Source organism: Mixophyes fleayi, chromosome 2, assembly GCF_038048845.1.
Source record: "Mixophyes fleayi isolate aMixFle1 chromosome 2, aMixFle1.hap1, whole genome shotgun sequence".
Classification (NCBI taxonomy): Eukaryota; Metazoa; Chordata; class Amphibia; order Anura; family Limnodynastidae; genus Mixophyes; species Mixophyes fleayi.
Window position 1 is genome coordinate 355,379,388 of NC_134403.1, and position 25,921 is coordinate 355,405,308.

At 41.8% G+C, this 25,921-nt stretch overlaps 1 protein-coding gene across 4 annotated transcripts in view; it reads right to left on the bottom strand.

Annotated features, from left to right (window-relative positions):
- TIAM1 (TIAM Rac1 associated GEF 1) overlaps positions 1-25,921 on the bottom strand; it is a 225,817-nt gene that overhangs the window by 35,034 nt on the left and 164,862 nt on the right. For all 4 annotated transcript variants that reach the window (XM_075197150.1, XM_075197149.1, XM_075197151.1 and 1 more), the window contains 4 exons: positions 23,705-23,809; positions 21,923-22,001; positions 19,280-19,366; positions 17,346-17,558 (listed from right to left, as the gene is read on the bottom strand). In XM_075197150.1, the coding sequence (XP_075053251.1) occupies positions 17,346-17,558; positions 19,280-19,366; positions 21,923-22,001; positions 23,705-23,809 (484 nt within the window). The remainder of the gene's footprint in view (positions 1-17,345; positions 17,559-19,279; positions 19,367-21,922; positions 22,002-23,704; positions 23,810-25,921) is intronic.

Sequence of the window (25,921 nt, forward strand, 5' to 3'; positions counted from 1 at the left end):
GTATCTAACAAGGGGCGGAAATCCTGGACACAGTAATAATAGTTAAAAAAAAAAATGTTCAGAAACCCAGCGAGATGTTACGGTTCACCTTGGCTTCAAGGAAGCACACTTCTTGTGGGTCCACGGTGTTGTCCAAGGACAAATGGAGCAGCCACTGTGACTTGAACCACCGGCTCAGTGTAATTATTAGACAGTTTGCGCCGTTAACCACCAAGTTACCATATTGAACCAGGAGATCTCATTTTAAAAATGGTAAGACACGGACAAACAAACCACAAAACAATAAAGAACCTCCATAAACAATAAAAATAAATATATTTCACATTGACATATGTACATCAACAATAACATGGGCCAGTAAGAACGTTCCTGATATCGGAGATTTTTGACTCATAAAAACTATCATACTATAAACTATCCCAAAACAGCATTGGATTGTCATTAGAAAGGGCTGCTAGGTGTTTTATTTGGCTATAACGCTTTGATGTCATTTTAATGTATCACAGCCACATTAGACAAACAGTTCTCATTCTGTCCATTGTTCTACTGCAGCGTGCAGATATAACAGCCTGAGTACGTTCCTTCTGCTTGCCAGTCCCTCCCCTGCTTCATCCTGGTTGCACTCAACCCTACAGTAAATCACCTCCATGAACAGAACTGTTGTACCAGAAGGTTTTTATTCTAATAAAAGAAATCAGCAATTCATTGTCCTGTTGTAGCGTCGGCAAAACAACACGCAGGAAAAACGTAAGGTGCGTCCTATTTACTAGTTTAAGAATCAAACGATATTTGTGGATATATTTCCCTGTCCAGTATGTCAGATCTGCTATACAACAGCAGCAACAGCCGCATATTAAATTGGATCCTTCGTAAAAGCGATATCACATCACTGAGGATCCACCAAGTGTCTCAGACTGCATGTCAGTAGTCCCCTGGCAAATTAATATCCTGAATACTGGTTCAGAAAACGACAGACTCCACTGTGTTTACTAGAATTCAAAGTATTTATGCAAAAATAAAATGTATGAATACAGGAAAATGTACTAAAAATACCCTTTGCATGACAGATCCCCTTAAAGAGCCAACGCTGACAATATATATATATATATATATATATATATATATATATATATATATATATATATATATATATATATATATATATAGAGTCAGACCCTCTACTCTGTCTTACATTACTCAAATTGAAATCACCATACACATTCTGTTAATACAAATCCTTACATGGCTGCCCACATACCCAGGAGTGCCGTTTTAAAGGCTCGCTTGTCAATAATTTTGCTATTGCTGTAACTACACGGTAACTAAAGATGTAGAAGATTAAAATGTTCCTATAATCTGAAAAAAAATCAACATAACGAGGCAGTAAGTTCCTCCCACTCCTCACATTAACAAGCCAGGGTTACTCTGCCGTGCACATACTGAATGTCTTGCAGGGAAGTGGATTGGATTTTATTGTGCGGTCTCTTAGGAAACAGCAGATTTTATTCACTGTAGCGAATCAGAAGGAAAATTATTATTCACTATTAAAATGCTGGCCTAGAAAAACCAAGTACAATGTATGCTGGATCTCAGGTTCATTCAGAAAATGCTGTGATTGTGCATGGTGTGGAACACACAGTATTCACATAGGGCCACGACTTTTATACGAGGGCATAGGGCGAATGTGGCCCTAAAGCTGAACTGGGGACACAATGCCATAATGATCACTAAGTGACATTATATATATAATATATATCTATATCTATATCTATATCTCTATCTCTATCTCTATCTCTATCTATATTATATCTATCTATCTATCTATATTATATATCTCTCTCTCTATTATATATATATATCTCTCTCTATTATATATATATCTCTCTCTCTATTATATATATATATTACTCTCTCTATTATACATATATATATTACTCTCTCTATTATACATATATATATCTCTCTCTATTATATATATATATATCTCTCTCTCTCTGTATTATCTCTCTCTCTCTCTATTATCTCTCTCTCTCTCTATTATCTCTCTCTCTCTCTATTATCTCTCTCTCTCTCTATTATCTCTCTCTCTCTCTATTATCTCTCTCTCTCTCTCTATTATCTCTCTCTCTCTATTATCTCTCTCTCTCTCTCTCTCTCTCTCTCTCTATTATCTCTCTCTCTCTCTCTCTATTATCTCTCTCTCTCTCTCTCTATTATCTCTCTCTCTCTCTCTCTATTATCTCTCTCTCTCTATTATATCTCTCTCTCTATTATATCTCTCTCTATTATATCTCTCTCTATTATATCTCTCTCTATTATATCTCTCTCTCTCTATTATATCTCTCTCTCTCTATTATATCTCTCTCTCTCTATTATATCTCTCTCTCTCTCTATTATATCTCTCTCTCTCTCTATTATATCTCTCTCTCTCTCTATTATATCTCTCTCTCTCTATATATAGATATAGATATCTATATATCTATATCTATATCTATATCTATATATATATATATATATATATATATATACACATATACACATACACACAAACGCACACATATATTGTGGCAGCACGCTGGCTCAGTGGTTAGCACTTCTGCCTCACGGCGCTGGGGTCATGAGTTTAATTCCCAACCATGGCCTTATCTGTGTGGAGTTTGTATGTTCTCCCCGTGTTTGTGTGGGTTTCCTCCGGGTGCTCCGATTTCCTCCCACACTCCAAAAACATACTAGTAGGTTAATTGGCTGATATCAAAATTGACCTTAGTCTCTCCCTCTGTCTCTGTGTGTGTGTGTGTGTGTGTGTGTGTGTGTGTGTGTGTGTGTGTGTGTGTGTATGTTAGGGAATTTAGACTGTAAGCTCCATTGGGGCAGGGACTGATGTGAGTGAGTTCTCTGTACAGCGCTGCGAAATCAGTGGTGCTATATAAATAGATGATTATGATTGATATATATACACACACACTGGGTGAGAGATGCCTGAAATCCCTCTCTCTTACCCAGGTTATAATACTGTATGCCACTTCCTTTCATGAATTATAAATGTACCCAAAGACCCAGAACAGTAAGTACAGACCTAAAATGTTATAGACCGACAGCTAACTTACTCCCTCTAGTGGAAAGCGATGATACCACATTCCACTACAAGTTCTAGAGGAGAAAAGGCACACTAGCTTTCAGAGAAAGATCCATTATATTAATATACCATAAAACTGACATATTCGTGTCTAAACACGTCAAGAGAATGAACTGAGAAATGTAGCTCTCTCCAAAGTAAAATATGTTGAGTATGTTTGGACACAAAAGGACAAAACGAATGTGTCAACTGTAAGTAAATTCTTGATGAAGAACTTACCCTGACCCTAAATTATAATGAAACCATTCAACTCAACTAACAAAATGACGGAGGATCGGGTTTCCAAGACAACCTCTGTTTATCAACTCAACAGCGCTTCTATAATGGTCAATGCTCTGGAAAAGGGAGGAATGGTTTTGAATACACGGCTTGGGTTGTACTGTGTTGAGATGATGCAGTCGGTGCGATCAACACGAAAGCTGCTAAAAGTCCGAAATGCAAAAATTCTTTTGCCTGCTACAGGGAGAGCATTGACATATGAGACGAGTATCTAATGATCCACGTTAGCCCAGGACTCCCACTGGTTACTAAAGGGTTCCACTAAATCATTTTTGTCACCAACAGAAGAATTTTGAATGTCTGACACCCTTTGGGCTTTAATATGTCCAGAGTAATGAGTGGTTGGTGTGGCAGCCACCCAATCAGTGCGCTCAACACACAAAGTGTCAGGACTCCGAAATTCAAACTTCTATAGTCTCCTCCAGCTGAAAATGAGGAGAGCATCTGACGAATGGCATGGGTCCTGGACCCCACCGTTTACTAGTCTTGGACAGGAGGGTTCTACTTCATAATTTAGGGTGAAGAAGGAGTTCTCCTTCACCCTAATGATGCAGAAAGCCTCCGTCGTGTCCCCGGCAGCTGCTTTACAGCCACTAGCAGTTCTTAAGAGAAGCTCCTCTACATAAGCAGTCAGCGTGGAGGAACTCAGCACATTGTTCACTGATGTCACTATGTACCCTGCTCATGAGGACTATCTCTAACGAAGGATATTACATGGCGAGCGGGGACCAGAGCATGGCTTATATTATGCACTGGCTGGCGTGTCGGGGCCCTGCTGCAGATATACAGTGGGGCCACAGGATGGTATGTACTGACATTACCATACCGTGTGGCCAGTGGGGACATTGGGTGGTATAATGTGGGGGCACTGGTATAAATCAGAGATGGGGAATGATATACAGATGAAGCACGCGTGGGACACTGGTGCTCGTCTAACGTTGGACAATAGCCGGGTAGACTGTGCTGATCTTCCGGGCTGTCAAATATATTAGAGATGGGCAGCACGGTGGCGTAGTGGTTAGCACTTCTGCCTCACAGTGCTGGGGTCATGAGTTCAATTCCTGACCATGGCCTTATCTGTGTGGAGTTTGTATGTTCTCCCTGTGTTTGCATGGGTTTCCTCCAGGTGCTCCGGTTTCCTCCCACACTCCACAAAACATACTGGTAGGTTAATTGGTTGCTATCAAAATTGACCCTAGTCTCACTCTCCCTCTCTCTGTTTGTGTGTGTGTATGTGTATGTGTGTGTGTGTGTTAGGTAATTTGGACTGTAAGCTCCAATGGGGCAGAGACTGATGTGAATGAGTTCTCTGTACAGCGCTGCAGAATCAGTGGCGCTATATAAATAAATGGTGATGATGATTAAATATATTAGACATAATACCCCTAATTTATCTGTTATTGGTGCAGAGTGTACATTTTACCATAGAAAAAAGATCTGTCTCCTAATGTTTGGCCCTAGTGTATTGTCCTGTCCTGACATACCCCTCTTTCTATTGTCTTGCTCATCCATATACTAAATAGGCCAGAAAGTTATTTTGGGGAATGACTTCTCTTCCTGTGCTTTTATTACCCACGTGCATGGTCTCCGTGGTCTTGTTCACTTCCTCTGCCCTGTGCAAGTCTTGTGACCCAACACTGCTGTCACTTGTCTTCCTCACTATTATTCATGACTTCCTCCCCTGAGGCTTTTGTTGTAGCACAATTACAGTCCCCTCTACCAGCGTCCGGTCAAACAGCTGGGCTACAGAAGCTTATATCCTGCACTTCTCTTATACAAGGGATGTAGTGCAAGAGAACGGCTGAATAACGATTCTTCTGCAGCTATGAGGGATCGTAAAACACTCATGAAATCATAAAACCCATGAAGTTATTTTTGGTTATTCTAGAATTTCTACACAAAGAATTCTTAGAAATGTCTGGAATGTTCATGTTTTCTTCTCTTAACTAGTCTGTCCCCCGTGCTGATACTAACATGACTGTTACTACTGTACTGCTGTAACTACTACTACTAATAGTGATATCACCAATCACTACTGTACTGCTGTAACTACTACTACTAATAGTGATATCACCAATCACTACTGTACTGCTGTAACTACTACTACTAATAGTGATATCACCAATCACTACTGTACTGCTGTAACTACTACTACTAATAGTGATATCACCAATCACTACTGTACTGCTGTAACTACTACTACTAATAGTGATATCACCAATCACTACTGTACTGCTGTAACTACTACTACTAATAGTGATATCACCAATCACTACTGTAACTACTACTAATAGTGATATCACCAATCACTACTGTACTGCTGTAACTACTAATAGTGATATCACCAAACAATCACTACTGTACTGCTGTAACTACTACTACTAATAGTGATATCACCAAACAATCACTACTGTACTGCTGTAACTTCTACTACTAATAGTGATATCACCAAACAATCACTACTGTACTGCTGTAACTTCTACTACTAATAGTGATATCACCAAACAATCACTACTGTACTGCTGTAACTACTACTACTAATAGTGATATCACCAATCACTACTGTACTGCTGTAACTACTACTACTAATAGTGATATCACCAAACAATCACTACTGTACTGCAGTAACTACTACTAATAGTGATATCACCAAACAATCACTACTGTACTGCTGTAACTACTACTACTAATAGTGATATCACCAAACAATCCCTACTGTACTGCTGTAACTACTACTACTAATAGTGATATCACCAATCACTACTGTACTGCTGTAACTACTAATACTAATAGTGATATCACCAATCACTACTGTACTGCTGTAACTACTACTACTAATAGTGATATCACCAATCACTACTGTACTGCTGTAACTACTACTACTAATAGTGATATCACCAAACAATCCCTACTGTACTGCTGTAACTTCTACTACTAATAGTGATATCACCAAACAATCACTACTGTACTGCTGTAACTACTACTACTAATAGTGATATCACCAATCACTACTGTACTGCTGTAACTACTAATACTAATAGTGATATCACCAATCACTACTGTACTGCTGTAACTACTACTACTAATAGTGATATCACCAATCACTACTGTACTGCTGTAACTACTACTAATAGTGATATCACCAAACAATCCCTACTGTACTGCTGTAACTTCTACTACTAATAGTGATATCACCAAACAATCACTACTGTACTGCTGTAACTACTACTAATAGTGATATCACCAATCACTACTGTACTGCTGTAACTTCTACTAATAGTGATATCACCAATCACTACTGTACTGCTGTAACTTCTACTAATAGTGATATCAACAAACAATCACTACTGTACTGCTGTAACTACTACTAATAGTGATATCACCAATCACTACTGTACTGCTGTAATTACTACTACTAATAGTGATACCACCAAACAATCACTACTGTACTGCTGTAACTTCTAATAGTGATATCACCAAACAATCACTACTGTACTGCTGTAACTTCTACTACTAATAGTGATATCACCAAACAATAACTACTGTACTGCTGTAACTACTACTAATAGTGATATCACCAAACAATCACTACTGTACTGCTGTAACTTCTACTACTAATAGTGATATCACCAAACAATCACTACTGTACTGCTGTAACTACTACTAATAGTGATATCACCAATCACTACTGTACTGCTGTAACTACTACTACTAATAGTGATATCACCAATCACTACTGTACTGCTGTAACTACTACTACTAATAGTGATATCACCAATCACTACTGTACTGCTGTAACTACTACTCCTAATAGTGATATCACCAATCACTACTGTACTGCTGTAACTACTACTACTAATAGTGATATCACCAATCACTACTGTACTGCTGTAACTACTAATAGTGATATCACCAATCACTACTGTACTGCTGTAACTACTACTACTAATAGTGATATCACCAATCACTACTGTACTGCTGTAACTTCTACTACTAATAGTGATATCACCAAACAATCACTACTGTACTGCTGTAACTTCTACTACTAATAGTGATATCACCAATCACTACTGTACTGCTGTAACTTCTACTACTAATAGTGATATCACCAAACAATCACTACTGTACTGCTGTAACTACTACTACTAATAGTGATATCACCAATCACTACTGTACTGCTGTAACTACTACTACTAATAGTGATATCACCAAACAATCACTACTGTACTGCTGTAACTACTACTAATAGTGATATCACCAAACAATCACTACTGTACTGCTGTAACTACTACTACTAATAGTGATATCACCAATCACTACTGTACTGCTGTAACTACTACTACTAATAGTGATATCACCAATCACTACTGTACTGCTGTAACTACTACTACTAATAGTGATATCACCAATCACTACTGTACTGCTGTAACTACTACTACTACTAATAGTGATATCACCAATCACTACTGTACTGCTGTAACTACTACTACTACTAATAGTGATATCACCAATCACTACTGTCCTGCTGTAACTACCAATAGTGATATTACCAATCACTACTGTACTGCTGTAACTACTACTACTAATAGTGATATCACCAATCACTACTGTACTGCTGTAACTACTACTACTAATAGTGATATCACCAAACAATCACTACTGTACTGCTGTAACTTCTACTACTAATAGTGATATCACCAAACAATCACTACTGTACTGCTGTAACTACTACTACTAATAGTGATATCACCAAACAATCACTACTGTACTGCTGTAACTACTACTACTAATAGTGATATCACCAAACAATCACTACAGTACTGCTGTAACTACTACTACTAATAGTGATAATACCAAACAATCACTACTGTACTGCTGTAACTACTACTACTAATAGTGATATCACCAATCACTACTGTACTGCTGTAACTACTACTACTAATAGTGATATCACCAAACAATCACTACTGTACTGCTGTAACTACTACTACTAATAGTGATATCACCAATCACTACTGTACTGCTGTAACTACTACTACTAATAGTGATATCACCAAACAATCACTACTGTACTGCTGTAACTACTACTACTAATAGTGATTATTATTATTATTATTAATATTTATTTATAAGGCGCTACAAGGCATCCGCAGCGCCGTACAGAGACAAACAAAATCACAATACAATGGGAGACAGCACAGTACAGTAAACACAGCAACTCAGTACGCTCAATGCACAGCTAGAGAGGGCGGGGAAGGGGGAGGGAGGATCCGAAAATGACGGGGCCCAAGAAGGGGGGCGTGGAAGACAGGGAGACCCCCAGGGGGGAGGAGGGAGCGAAAGTGGATGTGGGGTGGAGGACCTTTGAGGAGGAGGGCTAAGTAGCTGGAGAGCAGAGTTAGAAGTGGTGGAAACAGGAGGAGAGATGGCCCTGCTCAGAGGAGCGTACAATCTAAGGGGAGGGGTGGACAGACAGAGAGACGCAGGGGAGAGAGGGAGAGTAGGGGGACAGAGGCAGAAGATAAGGTAGGAAGTTAAGTGGGAGACAGAAAGGCTTTAAGAAAAAGGTGGGTTTTTAGGGCCCGTTTGAAACTGGATAGATTAGGGGAAGTTCTGATGGAGGGAGGGAGCTTGTTCCAGTGGAGGGGGGCAGCGCGGGCGAAGTCTTGGATACGCGCGTGGGAGGAGGTTATAAGGGGGGAAGAGAGGCGACGGTCAGAGGCAGAACGGAGAGGGCGGGATGGAGCATGAATAGAGAGGAGGGTGGAGATGTAGGGTGCAGTGGAGTTGGCGAGGGCCTTGTAGGTGAGTGTGAGGAGCTTAAAGAGGATTCTGAAGGGGAATGGGAGCCAGTGAAGGGCTAGGTAGAGGGGGGAGACAAAAGAGGAGCGGCGAGAGAGGAAAATAAGCCTAGCTGCAGCGTTAAGGACGGATCGAAGGGGATCGAGATGAGAGTGGGGGAGGCCAGTGATGAGGAGGTTGCAGTAGTCCAGGCGGGAGATGATCAGAGAGTGGATAAGGCATTTGGTGGCATCTTGGGAGAGGAAGGGCCGGATGCGAGCGATGTTGCGCAGCTGGAAGCGGCAGGATTTAGCAAGAGAGAGGATGTGGGGGCCAAAGGAGAGAGAGGAGTCGAGGATGACACCAAGGCAGCGAAGTTGGGGGACAGGGGAGATAGAGGTGTTGTCGACAGTGATGGAGAGGTCAGAAGGGGATGGGGTATGAGAGGGAGGAAAAACTATGAGCTCAGTTTTGGCAAGGTTAAGTTTGAGGAATCGAGAGGACATCCAGGAGGAGATGGCAGAGAGGCAGGCGGACACCCTAGAGAGGAGGGAGGGAGAGAGATCAGGAGAGGAGAGGTATAGTTGAGTGTCGTCAGCGTAAAGGTGGTAGCTGAAGCCGAAGGAGCTGATGAGTTCACCCAGGGAGGAGGTGTATAGAGAGAAGAGTAAGGGTCCCAGAACAGAGCCCTGAGGGACCCCGACTGGAAGGGTGGATGGGGGGGAGAGAGACCCAGAGGTGGTGACAGAGAAGGAACGGTGAGTAAGGTAAGAGGTGAACCAGGACAGGACTGGGCCGGAGAGGCCGAAAGACTGGAGGGTGTGAAGGAGGAGGGGGTGGTCAACGGTGTCAAAGGCTGCAGAGAGGTCAAGGAGGATGAGAAGGGAGAAGTGGCCCCTGGCTTTTGCAGAGAGGAGGTCATTGGTGACTTTAGCCAGGGCAGTTTCAGTGGAGTGGAGGGGGCGGAAACCAGACTGGAGAGGATCAAGGAGGGAGTATTCAGAAATGTAGGAGGTGAGACGGCTGCAGACGAGCCTCTCAAGAATTTTGGAGGCAAATGGGAGAAGAGATATGGGACGATAGTTCGAGAGAGAAGTGGAGTCGAGATTAGGTTTCTTAAGAATGGGGGATACGAGAGCATGTTTGAAGGAGGAGGGGAAGATGCCAGTGGAGAGGGAGAGATTAAAGAGGTGAGCGAGGTGGGAGCAGGTGGTGGGGGAAAGGGAGCGAAGAAGGTGGGAGGGGATGGGATCCAGGGGGCAGGTAGTGGGGGGGGGATGATAAAATGAGAGAGTGGACTTCCTCGCCGGTGGTGGGACGGAAGGAGTGGAGGGGAAGGTGGTTGGGGGGGGAGGACAGAAGAGTGGGAGGGGTGGAAGAGAGAGTGGAGGAGGAGATTTCAAGTCGGATGGCCTTGATTTTAGAGGAGAAGAAGGAGGCGAAATCAGAGGCAGTCAGGGAGGAGGGGGTGGGGGGAGGGGGGAGGGGAGGGGGCCAGGAGAGTGCTAAAGGTGGCAAAGAGGCGGCGGGGGTTAGAGGACTGGGAAGAGATGAGGGATTTAAAGAAAGATTGTTTAGCAAGTGAGAGGGCAGAGCTGTAGGATGAAAGGATGAATTTAAAGTGGAGGAAGTCAGCCAGGGAGCGGGATTTTCTCCAGTGACGTTCGGCAGAACGGGAGCATTTTTGGAGGAAGCGGGTAAATTTGGAGTGCCAGGGTTGGGGTTTGGAGCAGCGGGGGTGGACGGAGTGGGCAGGGGCAACCGCGTCCAGAGCGGAGGTGAGGGTGTGATTGTAGAGGGAGACCGCCTGGTTGGGGCAGGCCTGGGAGGAAAGGGGAGAAAGGAGGGTATCGAGAGAGGAGGACAGAGAGGCAGGGTCAAGAGCATCGAGGTTGCATATGGACAGAGTAGGTTTGGGCAGGGGGAGGGGAGCAGGAGAAGAGGAGAGAGAGAAGGAGAGGAGATGGTGGTCGGATAGAGGAAAGGGAGAGATGGAGAAGTCGGAGAGATTACATAGGTAGGAGAAGACAAGATCAAGGGAGTGACCAAGGCAGTGGGTAGAGGAGGAGGTCCATTGGGTGAGACCAAGGGAGGAAGAGAGGGTGAGCAGTTTGCTGGAAGCAGGGTAGGTGGGGTTGTCGATGGGGATATTAAAGTCACCGAGAATGATCGAGGGGAGATCGGAGGAGAGGTAGTGAGGAAGCCAGCTAGCAAAGTTGTCAAGGAAGAGGGAGGTGGGGCCAGGGGGGCGGTAGATGACAGTGACGCGGAGATGGATGGGGTAGAAGAGGCGGATGGAGTGAGCTTCAAAAGAGGAGAAGGAGAGGGAGGGTTCAGGGGGAATGACACGAAAAGTACAGGTGGAGGAGAGGAGGAGGCCAACTCCACCGCCAGGGCGGGCACCAGGCCTGGCGGAGTGGGTGAAGGAGAGGCCACCATAGGAGAGGGCAGCGGGGGAAGTAGTATCAGAATCGGAGAGCCAGGTTTCAGTAACGGCAAGAAGGTTAAAGGAGTTGGATAGAAAGAGGTCGTGGATAGCAGTCAGCTTGTTGCGGACGGATCTGGCATTCCAGAGGGCACAGAAGAAAGGGGGAGAGGAGAGGGGGGAAATGGGGATGAGGTTAGCAAGATGAGCAGCGCGCGGGGGATGGCGGGGAGGAACGGGAGAGGTAGGGCGGGGGGAGAGTATGGGTATGGAGTAAGAGCGGGGAGGCATAGTAGGGAGAGAGAGTAACAGAACAGTGAGATAGTGGGGACAGTGAAAAACAGGTAAGAACAAAGGCAGGAAGACAATGAAAAGGTGGAAGATAATAACGAATTAGGGCGTGGAGGGCATGGAACAACAGTACAGTGAGATAATAAGGACAATGAAGACAGGTAAGAATGATAGCAGAACAGTAAGATAATAAGGACAGCGGATAACAGGTAAGAATAAGCAGGGAGACAATAGCAAGATGGAGGACAATAACCAATTAGGGCGTGGAAGGCAAAGAATAATAGAAGGAGAGGTAATAAGGACAATGGAAATAGGCAAGAATAATAACAGGTAAAACTAGTTGCTGGTAAATATAAAATCAGGAAAAACAAGATAAAGGCATATAAATAGTAGAATAATAACAGGTAAAAAGTAGAAACTTGTAAATGTACAATCAGGAAAAACAAAATAATGGCATATAAAATAATGTTTTATATGCAGTTGATGCAGTTAAGCCAGGGATTCAGCAGGAGAAGGGTTAACTGACAAGCCGGGTCGGTACACAGTTGATCAGTTGCTGCAGATAAGCCAGGGATTCAGCAGGAGAAGGGTTAATTGACAAGCCGGGTCGGTACACAGTAGATCAGTTGGTGCAGATAAGCCAGGGATTCAGCAGGAGAAGGGTTAATTGACAAGCCGGGTCGGTACACAGTAGATCAGTTGATGCAGATAAGCCAGGGATTCAGCAGGAGAAGGGTTAATTGACAAGCCGGGTCGGTACACAGTAGATCAGTTGGTGCAGATAAGCCAGGGATTCAGCAGAAGAAGGGTTAACTGACAAGCCGGGTCGGTACACAGTAGATCAGTTGATGCAGATAAGCCAGGGATTCAGCAGGAGAAGGGTTAATTGACAAGCCGGGTCGGTACACAGTAGATCAGTTGGTGCAGATAAGCCAGGGATTCAGCAGGAGAAGGGTTAATTGACAAGCCGGGTCGGTACACAGTAGATCAGTTGATACAGATAAGCCAGGGACTCAGCAGGAGAAGGGTTAATTGACAAGCCGGGTCGGTACACAGTAGATCAGTTGATACAGATAAGCCAGGGATTCAGCAGGAGAAGGGTTAACTGACAAGCCGGGTCGGTATACAGTAGATCAGTTGGTGCAGATAAGCCAGGGACTCAGCAGGAGAAGGGTTAACTGAAAAGCCGGGTCGGTACACAGTAGATCAGTTGATGCAGATAAACCAGGGATTCAGCAGGAGAAGGGTTAACTGACAAGCCGGGTCGGTACACAGTAGATCAGTTGGTGCAGATAAGCCAGGTATTCGGCAGGAGAAGGGTTAATTGACAAGCCGGGTCGGTACACAGTAGATCAGTTGATGCAGATAAACCAGGGATTCAGCAGGAGAAGGGCCAACTGACAAGCCGGGTCGGTACACAGTAGGTCAGTTCATGCAGATAAGCCAGGGATAGATGGTATGGCCTTGTCTTTGGAGTGATGATGACACTCCTTTGTACCCCCACAATAATTTCCCACTGTCTTCACAAGTTTTTAGATGTTTTATAATTGTGGACAGATAATTCTGCGGGAGGAAAGACACAGAGCTGATCTAGCTGATCTAACGTGCAGCCTTCTCCAGTGATAGTGATATCACCAAACAATCACTACTGTACTGCTGTAACTACTACTACTAATAGTGATATCACCAATCACTACTGTACTGCTGTAACTACTAATAGTGATATCACCAATCACTACTGTACTGCTGCAACTACTACTACTAATAGTGATATCACCAATCACTACTGTACTGCTGTAACTACTAATACTAATAGTGATATCACCAATCACTACTGTACTGCTGTAACTACTACTACTAATAGTGATATCACCAATCACTACTGTACTGCTGTAACTACTACTACTAATAGTGATATCACCAAACAATCACTACTGTACTGCTGTAACTACTACTAATAGTGATATCACCAAACAATCACTACTGTACTGCTGTAACTTCTACTACTAATAGTGATATCACCAATCACTACTGTACTGCTGTAACTACTACTACTAATAGTGATATCACCAATCACTACTGTACTGCTGTAACTACTACTACTAATAGTGATATCACCAATCACTACTGTACTGCTGTAACTACTACTACTAATAGTGATATCACCAAACAATCACTACTGTACTGCTGTAACTACTACTAATAGTGATATCACCAATCACTACTGTACTGCTGTAACTACTACTACTAATAGTGATATCACCAAACAATCACTACTGTACTGCTGTAACTACTACTACTAATAGTGATATCACCAAACAATCACTACTGTACTGCTGTAACTACTACTAATAGTGATATCACCAATCACTACTGTACTGCTGTAACTACTACTACTACTAATAGTGATATCACCAAACAATCAGTACTGTACTGCTGTAACTACTACTACTAATAGTGATATCACCAAACAATCACTACTGTACTGCTGTAACTACTACTAATAGTGATATCACCAATCACTACTGTACTGCTGTAACTAATACTACTAATAGTGATATCACCAAACAATCACTACTGTACTGCTGTAACTACTACTAATAGTGATATCACCAATCAGTACTGTACTGCTGTAACTACTACCAACAACAGTGAGTTCACCAAGTGTTGACGGCAACAGACAGCATCTTTCTTGGAGTCCTGAGGCACGCACACCTGTACTCGCAACACTCAAAGCTAATTGTAATAAACATACCTCATACCTGCCAATATTCCCAAATAGCATAATAAAACTGGGACACACGTGGCAACATCCTCCATCTGCCTTTGTCCACAATACCTAAATCAATCTGCTCCACGTAAAACAAGGACTGTGCAGGCTACACAGGACTTGTAGGCAGTGACGGACCAAATGGGTGTTTCCTCCACCCACCTGGACTCCTATAATTGATATATATATGTATATTAACGCAGATTAGTAAGATGCTACAGTGCTCCGCAGCATCGTACAGTAGGGAACACAGGACATACATAAAACAGGGACATATAAGGTAGACAAAATAAATGCAGACATGAAAACAAAGGGTATGTATACGGTTGGGCATCACCTTTATCGAGAAGACGGCACACCAAGACCGTGGGCAATAAAGCTGGCTGGTAGATGTGGGTTCAATAACTGCCAGAGTGTCCTAAATAGATGTCAGGAAAGGGCAGTCTGCCAGACGGCACTGTAACGCTATTTATAGTTCTAGAAACTGCATTTATACAGCTTTGTAGTGCTACAGAGCTTGTCAAGTCAGTGACTTGGAGCAAGGCTCAGCCATTCTTTCCCATATATAGCCAGTGTCTTGGTATGGTGCCTTGGTCATGTAAGCCCCACCCCTGCACAACATAATTAGTGTCAGCCCCACCCCTGCACAACATAATTAGTGTCAGCCCCATCCCTGCACAACATAATTAGTGTCAGCCCCACCCCTGCACAACATAATTAGTGTCAGCCCCACCCCTGCACAACATAATTAGTGTCAGATAATGTTCTGTATGTACCAAACATAAATAAATCTAGGGGCATTGTGAGTCGCCCAGGCAGCAATGTTCTTGGTACTGATCTGCAAAACAGGTGTCCTCACCTTGTCCTGGTCCTGCTCAAGTCGCAAAAGAATCAACACAGGAGAAACCTGTACAGACCAGCTCACTTTATCTGAGCAAACTCCACAATTGAGTTTGGCCCACGCGGCGTAGTGAAACAATACGGGATTATTCTATTATCAAAACGATTTTAGTGAGGCAACAAATTAACGTTTGCGTGTTGTATTTCTAAGAATTTAAATATGAAATCTTGACAAAAAGCCCGGGCAGTTAGACACCAACATTACCTTGGCAACCATCATTGTAAAATGTCTTCAAATGACTTAACGTGTTGCTGTTGATTACTACTTTATTTTCATCAGCTATGAAACAGTGTCTGGAACTTTCAGAACTGTACACAGACAAACCAACTGCACCATTCAAAGAGGTTACAGAAAAGTGAATTTTCCACTAAATAGCATATGGATATATAACACTGCTTAGTTTTTCCTGACTTTCCACTACAGTTAAAAACTAAAAGAGTGTAATGCGGTATTATCATCCCCCACAAACAGCATATGACATGTTAATGGGAAATTATTGGGGAAAATACAAACACCTCTTGAGACTTGACTCTTCCACTTTCTCAGAGTTACACAGTTAATAAAAAACTAAAAAATACAATGAGTCCATAAAGATGAATGTTTTCTAAATGTGTGCAAACAGGCAAGATCTGCCCTACTAAGCAGCTTTCTAAGGACGTCAGCTATCAGCAAACTGATGGGATTTGGGTATATAATTCAGATACATCATTTAGTTCAGGAATACACCAGCTTTGATATTCAGTATAATAATGTCCAAAAGTGGATTTAATATGTTTTATTAGCTCTTTCGAGATGAATGTACTTATGTAAACACTTATTAGCTTTGTATTTTATATAAAGGAACAGATTATGTAAACATACAATTGTTATTGCTCGGATTGTGTTTTTTGTTGTGATTTTTCAGCTTTTTTGTATATTATATCCTATAGACAGCTTTCAGCTTTCATAGACCACAACTTTTCCAGCAGCACATACAGGTCAAATGATCTTAAAGTAAATTGTAAGAGTAACCGTAATACAAACAAACTCAATAAAACTATGATTTTCTTATTTGCTATGCATAGATCTCCTTTCAAACACAGATTTACCAGTCACCGGTAGTCTGCAGACTGATTAATATAGTGTTTTAAATAGTTACACCTGGATCCCTTGATCAGTATTGAATAATCACCACCATTCATCACCACCATTTATATATAGCACCACTGATTCCGCAGCCCTGTACAGAGAACTCACATCAGTCTCTGCCCCATTGGGGCTTACAGTCTAAATCCCCTAACACACATACACACATAGACACACACAGACAGATTAGGGTCAATTTGTTAGCAGCCAATTAACCTACCAGTATGTTTTTGGAGTGTGGGAGGAAACCAGAGCACCCGGAGGAAACCCACGCAAACACAGGGAGAACATACAAACTCCTTACAGATAAGGCCATGGTCGGGAATTGAACTCATGACCCCAGTGCTGTGAGGCAGAAGTGCTAACCACTGAGCCACCATGCTGCCCACTGAATAACAGGGGGTCTTTGATGCACAAAATGATGCAGAAGTATTTCTAGGTTATAGTGCATGCGTCTATAGCCCGAAATGTGTTCACGCACACAGTAATTTATAATGCTGTAACTAGCACAATAATATGACACATTCATGTATCTGTGTTGTATGTATGTATGTATGTATGTATGAGTGAGCAGTGCATCATCAGTGCCCCTGGTCTCGGAGAAGCCCCGGACTAGACAACAATGAACAGAACTTACCACGACTACCGGTGCAGAGACTGAGGTCATTGCAATCCGCCTCCGAGCGTCTCGGTGGAGCGTCTATCAGAGCCTGGTTCTCCTCCAGCTCAGGGGAGGTGCGGACGGCGAGGCACAGTAAGGACTTGGCCAGGACATGTTTCAGCATGGCGGAATTCAGATCCCGGGCCGTGGCCGAGTTAATCTCCATGATCTCATCCCCTATTTTCAGACCTGGAACAGGAGGGAGATTGACAGCTTCACAGACTAGCAGCATACGCCTGAGCTATGAGTCACTATGTGTATTTTATAAGCTGTTCACTCATTTATGTACAACTCCGGCAGACTGAGGACAGGTATAAGAGACTTCATGTATAAATACAGCTAAGAACCAGTTATCAGGGCTGAGATCAGGGCTGGGGAGACCGGCCAGGGCCCTGGTACCTGGAGAATGTGAGGGTAAATCAATACATTATGATGGAGAGAATCTAACCCTTAAAGTCGTTCAATAATATAAGAAACTAATGGCAGCAGTTTATGTGATACTTCTATCTCTCAATGTTACAAACAACACACTCAAATTAGGCAATCCATATAAATATATAGTAATATAAAAGTATATAAAAACAGTAAAAAAAACAACAAAACAATAAAATTATTGATATACTGGCCTTATATAATGATTGGCAATGGTAAAACAATAGAAAATTAAAACCAATTTGATACAATATTTTAATCACAAGTATATTTTATCTGTATCATTGAATCAGTTGCAAAAACCATAGAAGTAGTTTTGTGATTATAATCAGTTATCTACGTCTGAATACGTTTCTCACATTCTGGATTATAACCCACTCTTTAGATCCTATTTACTCCCTTCCATCCTGTTGATGAGGATTTCAACCTTTAGTATGTTGTATCTTGTTGGTTTTATTTTTTTATTGCTGTACCAATAGATGATAATATTTATAAGCCTGTTTATAATAGTTTATTTTTTTTATACATTTATATTTCCCACTTAATTTAAGATGACTATAAATGCAGATTATGTTCATGCTGTCTGTGTGTAGAGAGCGGCCTCTCCTGGTCCTGTATGTGGGGTTATCTGACAACGCTGTATACACCATTCCAGATGTTATGCCAACTAGCAACACCGAAATACAAACAGCGATGTAGAAATGGTCTGCACCCCTGGGTGTTTGTGTGGATACAATTGTAGGAGTGCGGCAGTACAGGGAGGGATAAGGGAAATGTGCGACGTGGTAAAGGTGGTAGAGGGTGGCGTCTGCTGGCCTCACTGTGCCTTAGATTGAGGTTAGGTCTGGAAACAGACTGGTCCATGTACATGCTAATATGTCTCTATAAGTAGAAATGTCAGATCGGAACTCTCAAACATTAGGACAGATGTACAGCACTAAGTAGACATTCTGTGCTTCAGTCGTCTCCCTGTAGAGCATGAAACATCCTTATATCCAGTGTTCTCCCCAGCACCTATTACCCGGCTGCTGGAGCCCAAAAGAGTCCTAATATAATAGAATAAACCATTATTTCTCCTATTAGAACAGGAACTATGTGAGCACTACAGCCAGCAGTGTGTGTTACACCACTGACCACCAGTCTGACCAGTCCTGGCAGATGTGGGCAATAACCTCTAACATTTTTCATCAATATTACACTGCCCCGTCTAACAGTACATGCCCTGAATATACAAGTACATGTATACGTCTCACTGCCCTGTATAGAAGTAGAGCTGTTATCCTTGATTTTGGGTGCACCAGGTTGTCTGCTCATTCTCTTCTGTTAAATATCTAATATATTTAAACACTTGACTTTGCTAACTTTTAAAGGAAGCAAGTTTTGCGCATGGAAGAACAAACCATGAAACAGCTTCATTCTATGGGAAGCAGTAACTCTGGCTTATCGGAGAACATCCCCAGATAATGTTATTTATTTACCTTTCTTGAGCGCCAAGCCCGACTCCCTGACATTATTGACGTACAGATGAGGCCGGCCTTCTTCTTCCACAGAACAGAGAGAGAACCCTAGGACGAAGTGCACAGAGAACGTGAGTAAGTTCCAAATATACCTCCAGATAACAAATAAAATGCTGCATCCGGTATACAGAAATATATCAGCCGTGCAGTCTACTTAATGTGAGTTTCTGCTTACATGCAAATATAAAGATATCATCTTGATAGTTGTGTATATGAAAAAAAAAAAACTTTTAAAAAGGACCCCCCCGCTGAAGGAAATCTGTGAAGATTATGGTATTGTAGAGTCTCCATGGGTGGAATACATGGAGAAAAAGAACCAATGAAGCACCGGTTTGGGTTGGATATAAGCCACTTAGCAAAAACGATTGTAATAATAATCTGAATTTCAGTACAAATTGTAACAGCAGCAAAGAAAAATGTGATCTTAGTGGGTCTGGAAAAGGAAACTGATTGTGGTCTGTTTTGAGTCAAACCTTACACACGTGGTAGAAGAACCAGCTAGAGGGGGAGAGTTGGAGAACTTGACACTATCACACAGAATAGATATTAGAGCTATTGTACAGCTGAAGCAGCAGTTATTGGACAGTGATAGCAGTATAATAACATTTTACTTCGAATTCCAATAAAACTCTCTCTAGGAAGCTACAAACACTTCATTTTAGAGGGGCAAAGTTTAATCAGCTGAGAGAAGAATTGAAGCTTGTAGACAGAGACCAAACGGGAAACTTTAAAAAATATTTTTAAATATTTCCAATATATTTGATATAGGAATGACTATTGTGGGCAGTACGGTGGCGTAGTGGTTAGCACTTCTACCTTACAGCACTGGAGTCATGAGTTCAATTCCCGACCATGGCCTTATCTGTGAGGAGTTTGTATGTTCTCCCCGTGTTTGCGTGGGTTTCCTCCTGGTGCGCCGGTTTCCTCCCACACTCCAAAAACATACTGGTAGGTTTGGCTGCTAACAAATTGACCATAGTCTGTCTGTGTGTGTGTGTGTGTGTATATGTTAGGGAATTTAGACTGTAAGCTCCAATGGGGCAGGGACTGATGTGAGTTCTCTGTACAGGGCTGCGGAATTAGTGGCGCTATATAAATAAATGGCGATGATGATGAGAATAGGAATAAAAGGAAACCGATTAAAATATTGGAGGTAGTAACGTAAAACAGCATTTTAATCGCAAAAGCTCAAGACTGTTTCACCTTCAGCATTACTGTAAAGGAGGTTTTAAGTTGTGCAATTTCGGGGTTATAAAGAACTCCTTCGCCCCAACCTGTGAGGATAATGTTTACACTTTTTTTTTTTTTACTTTCTCTGGATCAACACAACTAGATATTATGAAAGAATAAATGTCTCAATGTTTTTTTGCAACGTTACTGCAACAAGCAGGTTTAGCCAACCCAGTAATGCTGTTAGTAAAACATCCACTAGATGGCGGTGGCGTACTTCTTTAGAATGAGTAAATTTTTTCATGACACAGTTTGCCAACAATAAAACCACTTCTTACATTCTTATTTAGCATTTTACAACCAATTCCCTATGACAGATCTCCCCTCTTTAGAACGACATCTTTCAGTTCCCCACTGCTGTGTAAATACATGCTTCCACTAGGCACTTGCTTAATACTAGTTAAATCATGTAAACTGGTATAGGTCTAGAAGCCATAGCTGGCAGCCAACATATGTAAAACTAGTGTTTGTGCTTACGGCTGATAACATTTGCACTGAGGCGCTATTTCTTGGACACAGCACGCTTCATTCACTGCCATTCGTCACTAATGAACGCATTGGGGTCAATGTAGTACTATAACTTGTAGTGTATCGTGGACAACGTTGTTATACATATTAACTAACAATTATTTTCCTTCACATGATAAATAATACAAGCATAAACATATCACATGTATACGGTCATCCAGACACATTATTTGGTGCTGATAAACATAACGGATACCAGATTATTTGTTCTAATCAAGGAGGTGCAATAACTTTACTGATTTTATTGTAATTCCTTAAAATAACGCACCAACATTTCCCATAGCACTACTCAATTGGGGGTGAAAGCTGCAATAGTTTTATACAGCCAACAATCTATGGAAACCCTGCACGCAAGCACAGGGGGGTTACTGAGGAGGAAATCCAACTATACTCATTACCGTTGGTACAGACTGAACATTGTGGGAAGAAAAGAAATTATAATAAAATAGTCTTTGGCCTATACGCAGGGGTGTTGAGGGGGGTACAATGCTATTGGGGGCTCCGGGCCTGCCTATAAAACAGGAGCCACCAAACTGGTGTGTCCACCCGCCATTAGGCAGGTATGGAAGGGATTCCAAGAAGTTGCTGTACTAGGGCTCGAAATTCCTCTTAGCAGCTCGGGCTATACCAGTGTTGGCTAACCTGTGACAATCCAGTTGTTTGTGAAACTACAAGTCCCAGCATACCCTTCCAGCAATAAGCTGCTATATATTGGCAAAGCATGCTGGGACTTGTAGTTTCACAAACACCTGGAGTGTCACAGGTTAGCCAACACTGGGCTATACAGTAAATGCAGCCCAGTTCATTTTATAAATTATTGAAATTATCTTTTAAAAAAAGATTTACCAAAGTTTTCTGAGGGGTTCGTCTTCTCCAGCTGAATGTACCGGATGACCTTGGGACAGATTTCGATTTCTTTATAGAGCTGGAGAAGAGAAAAGAAAGATTACACAACGCAGAAGTAAAGTTGTTTCCAGACAGATGCAGAAGCATTTTCTCTCACAATATTGGTAAAACTCTTAGTTTAGTCAGTGTCCCCAGTAAGATGTATACTTTATATAAATGTTTATGTAAGTAGCGGTCAGGGCATGCTGGGAAATCTTACTTACAGATGGATTGCCGGCTTCAGAATTAAGGGTATTTTTCAATCTATTTAAAGGTTAAAGGTTAACTTAATTTCAGCAAAAACGAAATATAGAATATCCAAGTAAACCAAACAACCAACTAGGCTGTTTTAGGCATATTACAGGGTGTATGGGCCCGAAAAGACCACAGACCTCAATAAGCATCTGGTAGGGACAGTCAGTCAGACTAAGTATGTGGCTCACTCTCAGACCATGTTATCCTATCTATACACCCATCCAGCGCTCGCTCTGTCTGTGTATGTAAGTGCCAGTTACAGTTTTCGTTATACAACATATTAGGGGAGGGCCTGAAAAAATTGGGGAGATAGTTTATAACCAACATATTAAAGGAGAGTGTAAAAAAAGAGGCAGCCATATTGCGGGCGGAAGCAATATCCAGGCAGCCTATCAGTTCATCAGAAAGCAATGACATCACTTCCTGTCAAAGACGTCAATGAATCGATAATGGTTCAGTCTGCAAAATGTTTATTCTACAATGATGCGTAAGCATGAAGGATGTCCATCAAGGACTGACATATCAGACCCAAAGGACAGGGAATGTCATCGCTGTTTTTAGAAATACCTCTTAGATTTTTTTTTAATATATAGTTTTGTCTAACAATTGCACTAAAGACACTTTGTTAAATAACTCTTAAAATGATTAATTTTCGTTCTTCCTAGCAAATGCATATAAAGGTTCAAGACCTTCCGCATCGCCTCATCTATAATAATGTGCAGGTGGCTTCTCTGCACTATGAGCCATTGTTTGCTGTAATCACAACAAGACTCCAACACAATCTCCGCTGGGCACATACACCTGCTGCAGAAGGACGGCCGCTGGTGAAGGGCAGGTGAGCAAACAACAAACGAAGACCAAACAGGTGCAAAGACCAGCAGAGATGGGTTTATGACCAACGGGGTCGTAAACGACTGTTTAGAAAATCCTAAAACAAATTTGCTTAAGGGTGCTGTAGAAATGGGGCAAGCTGCCCGTTCTTTTCACGTATTACACAGTGCAGCATCGGTGATCCGAGCAGACTATCACTTGCAGTTCTCTGCTGTTCAGACCCACGTGTTATTACTGCCAGCGACTGACAGTCATCTCCGCTCTGGCCGATCACTGCTTTGGTGTTTAATGTTAACAAAGCGTGGAGCCAGCATAATGCACAGAGCAGTGTTATAAAACAATTGTATGTCTGCAGCATCTATTTAACCTCTAAAATGAGAAAAGTCCACAAAGCTGGACAAATACATTAAGATGCTTCCACTTCTCACTTATGACATTTTTATTTGACTCATGTTCAACTCTCAAGTTCCTGAAACTTTACATGAATATTTGAGTGTAATAATAGCTGCGCTTTCTTACAAAGCATAAAAGTTGTCTATTAACCGCTTAGGAGCCTCAACCTGTTCATCTCCTGGGAGTCCCGCAGCCCTGCGGTGAACATTCTAATGTCTGAAGCTTATCAGTGTGGAGACAAACAGAACGGACAATAGTATGTACCAGCTCGTAGATCTCCTGCTCGGGTCTTGGGATATAATGCTGCGGTTGGTTGTCAGATAGGAATTTCAGACGAAGATAATGAGCTGTGTAGTCCAGTTGATGAGTCTGCAAGAAACGGACAAGGTATAGCGGATTGATTTCATCTCCCGGATAACATTACACAGATACACACTGGACCCACACAGTACGGCTTCGTAAACAGCGGCGTTGTGTTTCCCTCACCACATACAACTAAGCACATTAATCACAAACGCTGCTGCGTGTGTTTGTTACCAGCGTTTCTAAGGTCATTGCGGCTCACTTAGGTTTCCCCAAGGAGCATTCAGGAAACTGCATTTAGTAAGAAAACGCAACGCACTCAGAACGCTAGTAAAAAAAAGTGGTTATGGGGTCATTAAAGATTTTCGTTTTAGACCCATTAGTGTGTTGTACTAGCATTACAAACACTAGTAAAAACAAGACATTTAATTAACGTCAGTGGCTATGAAGCCTAACCCTCATCCTGATGGAAGTCTTCACTACACAGATTATTTTGTGTTATTCAAGAATCTAAAGTTAATTCACAGAAATAAAACAAGGTATGCTCATAGTGACCATCAACAATGGGTTTAACACATGCAAATTACTGTTTCTGCAACTCCTATTACAAACACAGGGGGGTGCATATAAAGCGGCATGGTGGCACAGTGGTTAGCATTGCTATCTGACAGTGCTGGGGTCATAGGGACATAGGTTTGATTCTGACCAGGGCCCTAGGTGTGTGGTGTTTGTATGTTGTGTGTGCGTGTTAGGGAATATAGATTGTAAGCTCCACTGGGGCAGCGACTGATGTGATGATTAAATGTTCTCTGTACAGCGCTGTGGAATATGTAGGCTCTATGTAAATTTTAAAAAAATATATATAATGCATATGGTATTTAAGCAAAGCAATTACAGCAAGTTCTATAGGTACATAGCATGAAATGAAGAGTAACGCCAACACTACTGGGCCAAATGGATCAAATGAATATGTAAATGGAAGCACAAGAAATTCGCTCATCTCTAATTTACACACTCTTTGTTGCTGTGGGAATTAAGTTTACAGGTTCCATTTATGTCACCATATACAGAAGGGGTATTCAATTAGCATCAGGACGTCTCTGGAACGGTCGCGTAGGTAAACCGCTGCGATATAACATAGCGGATTTCTTCTCACACCTCATAGCGGGACATCATGGCTAATTGAATACTCCCCCTTCCCCAATAAAGTGTAATCAGTAAAAGGTGAGAGTTGCATTTCGTTGTGACGATTGGATTTCTCTTGGTTTATAACATCCACCTGCTCCAAATGGGAGTTTGCCTTTTGATCCACCAGGGGGCAGACTTGCTTAAGTGACGACACAAAAAAAAATATGACTGGCGAACATAATAATAAAGTTTGGTCAGTGCACAGTAGTTTCCGTAAAGTAGAGACAAATAGCAGATTCAACAACTATAATGGCTATAATAATAGCTAGTGGATAAAACTGCACTTTATTAGGCAAATTGAGATCTACCAAGGTAAAATGCGCGGATTGAATAGAGACTCAAGAAATAAGTTATCTGATGAAGCATTGGATAATTAAAGGAACACTATAATAACACCGTTTGTGAAGGAAATATATTTAAAACTAAATAACTAGCAATTTACTGTAACCCACAGCAATCGTTATTTAATTAATCTAATTAGCACAAGGCTGTAGCAGAGCTCAAACCTCATTGGTTGTCATCGGTTACAGAACATTTGCGTTATCTGCATCGTTCTATAAAAGAAATCTTTTAGACAAAAAGTTGCCGCTACTTTTCTTCCCACTGGACCAGAAATTCCATGAATGAAAATATATACAAATATGAGTGACGTGTGTTATTTTTATATAAAATAACAAAAAGATAGAAAAAGGGCAGACTAGATGGTCCCGTCGGATCTTTTCTGCCATCACAGTCTATGTATCTATATGATGATGTCTCTGAGATCACTCTGGGATCACTTCTGCTTTAGACCTCAGGCAGCTTTTCCCAGGAAACAGAGAATAATGTCTATAGGGCTCACGGTTTACCAGGAAAGAGCTACAGAAGCCGCAGCTTTGCAGCCCTTCTCTGCGGTCACCTCCAGCTCCGCTCCAACAATGGAGAATAGTTATATATTTATTTTTCAACAAAAACCTAAACAAACAGAAAATCATCCGCTTGATTTAGGCT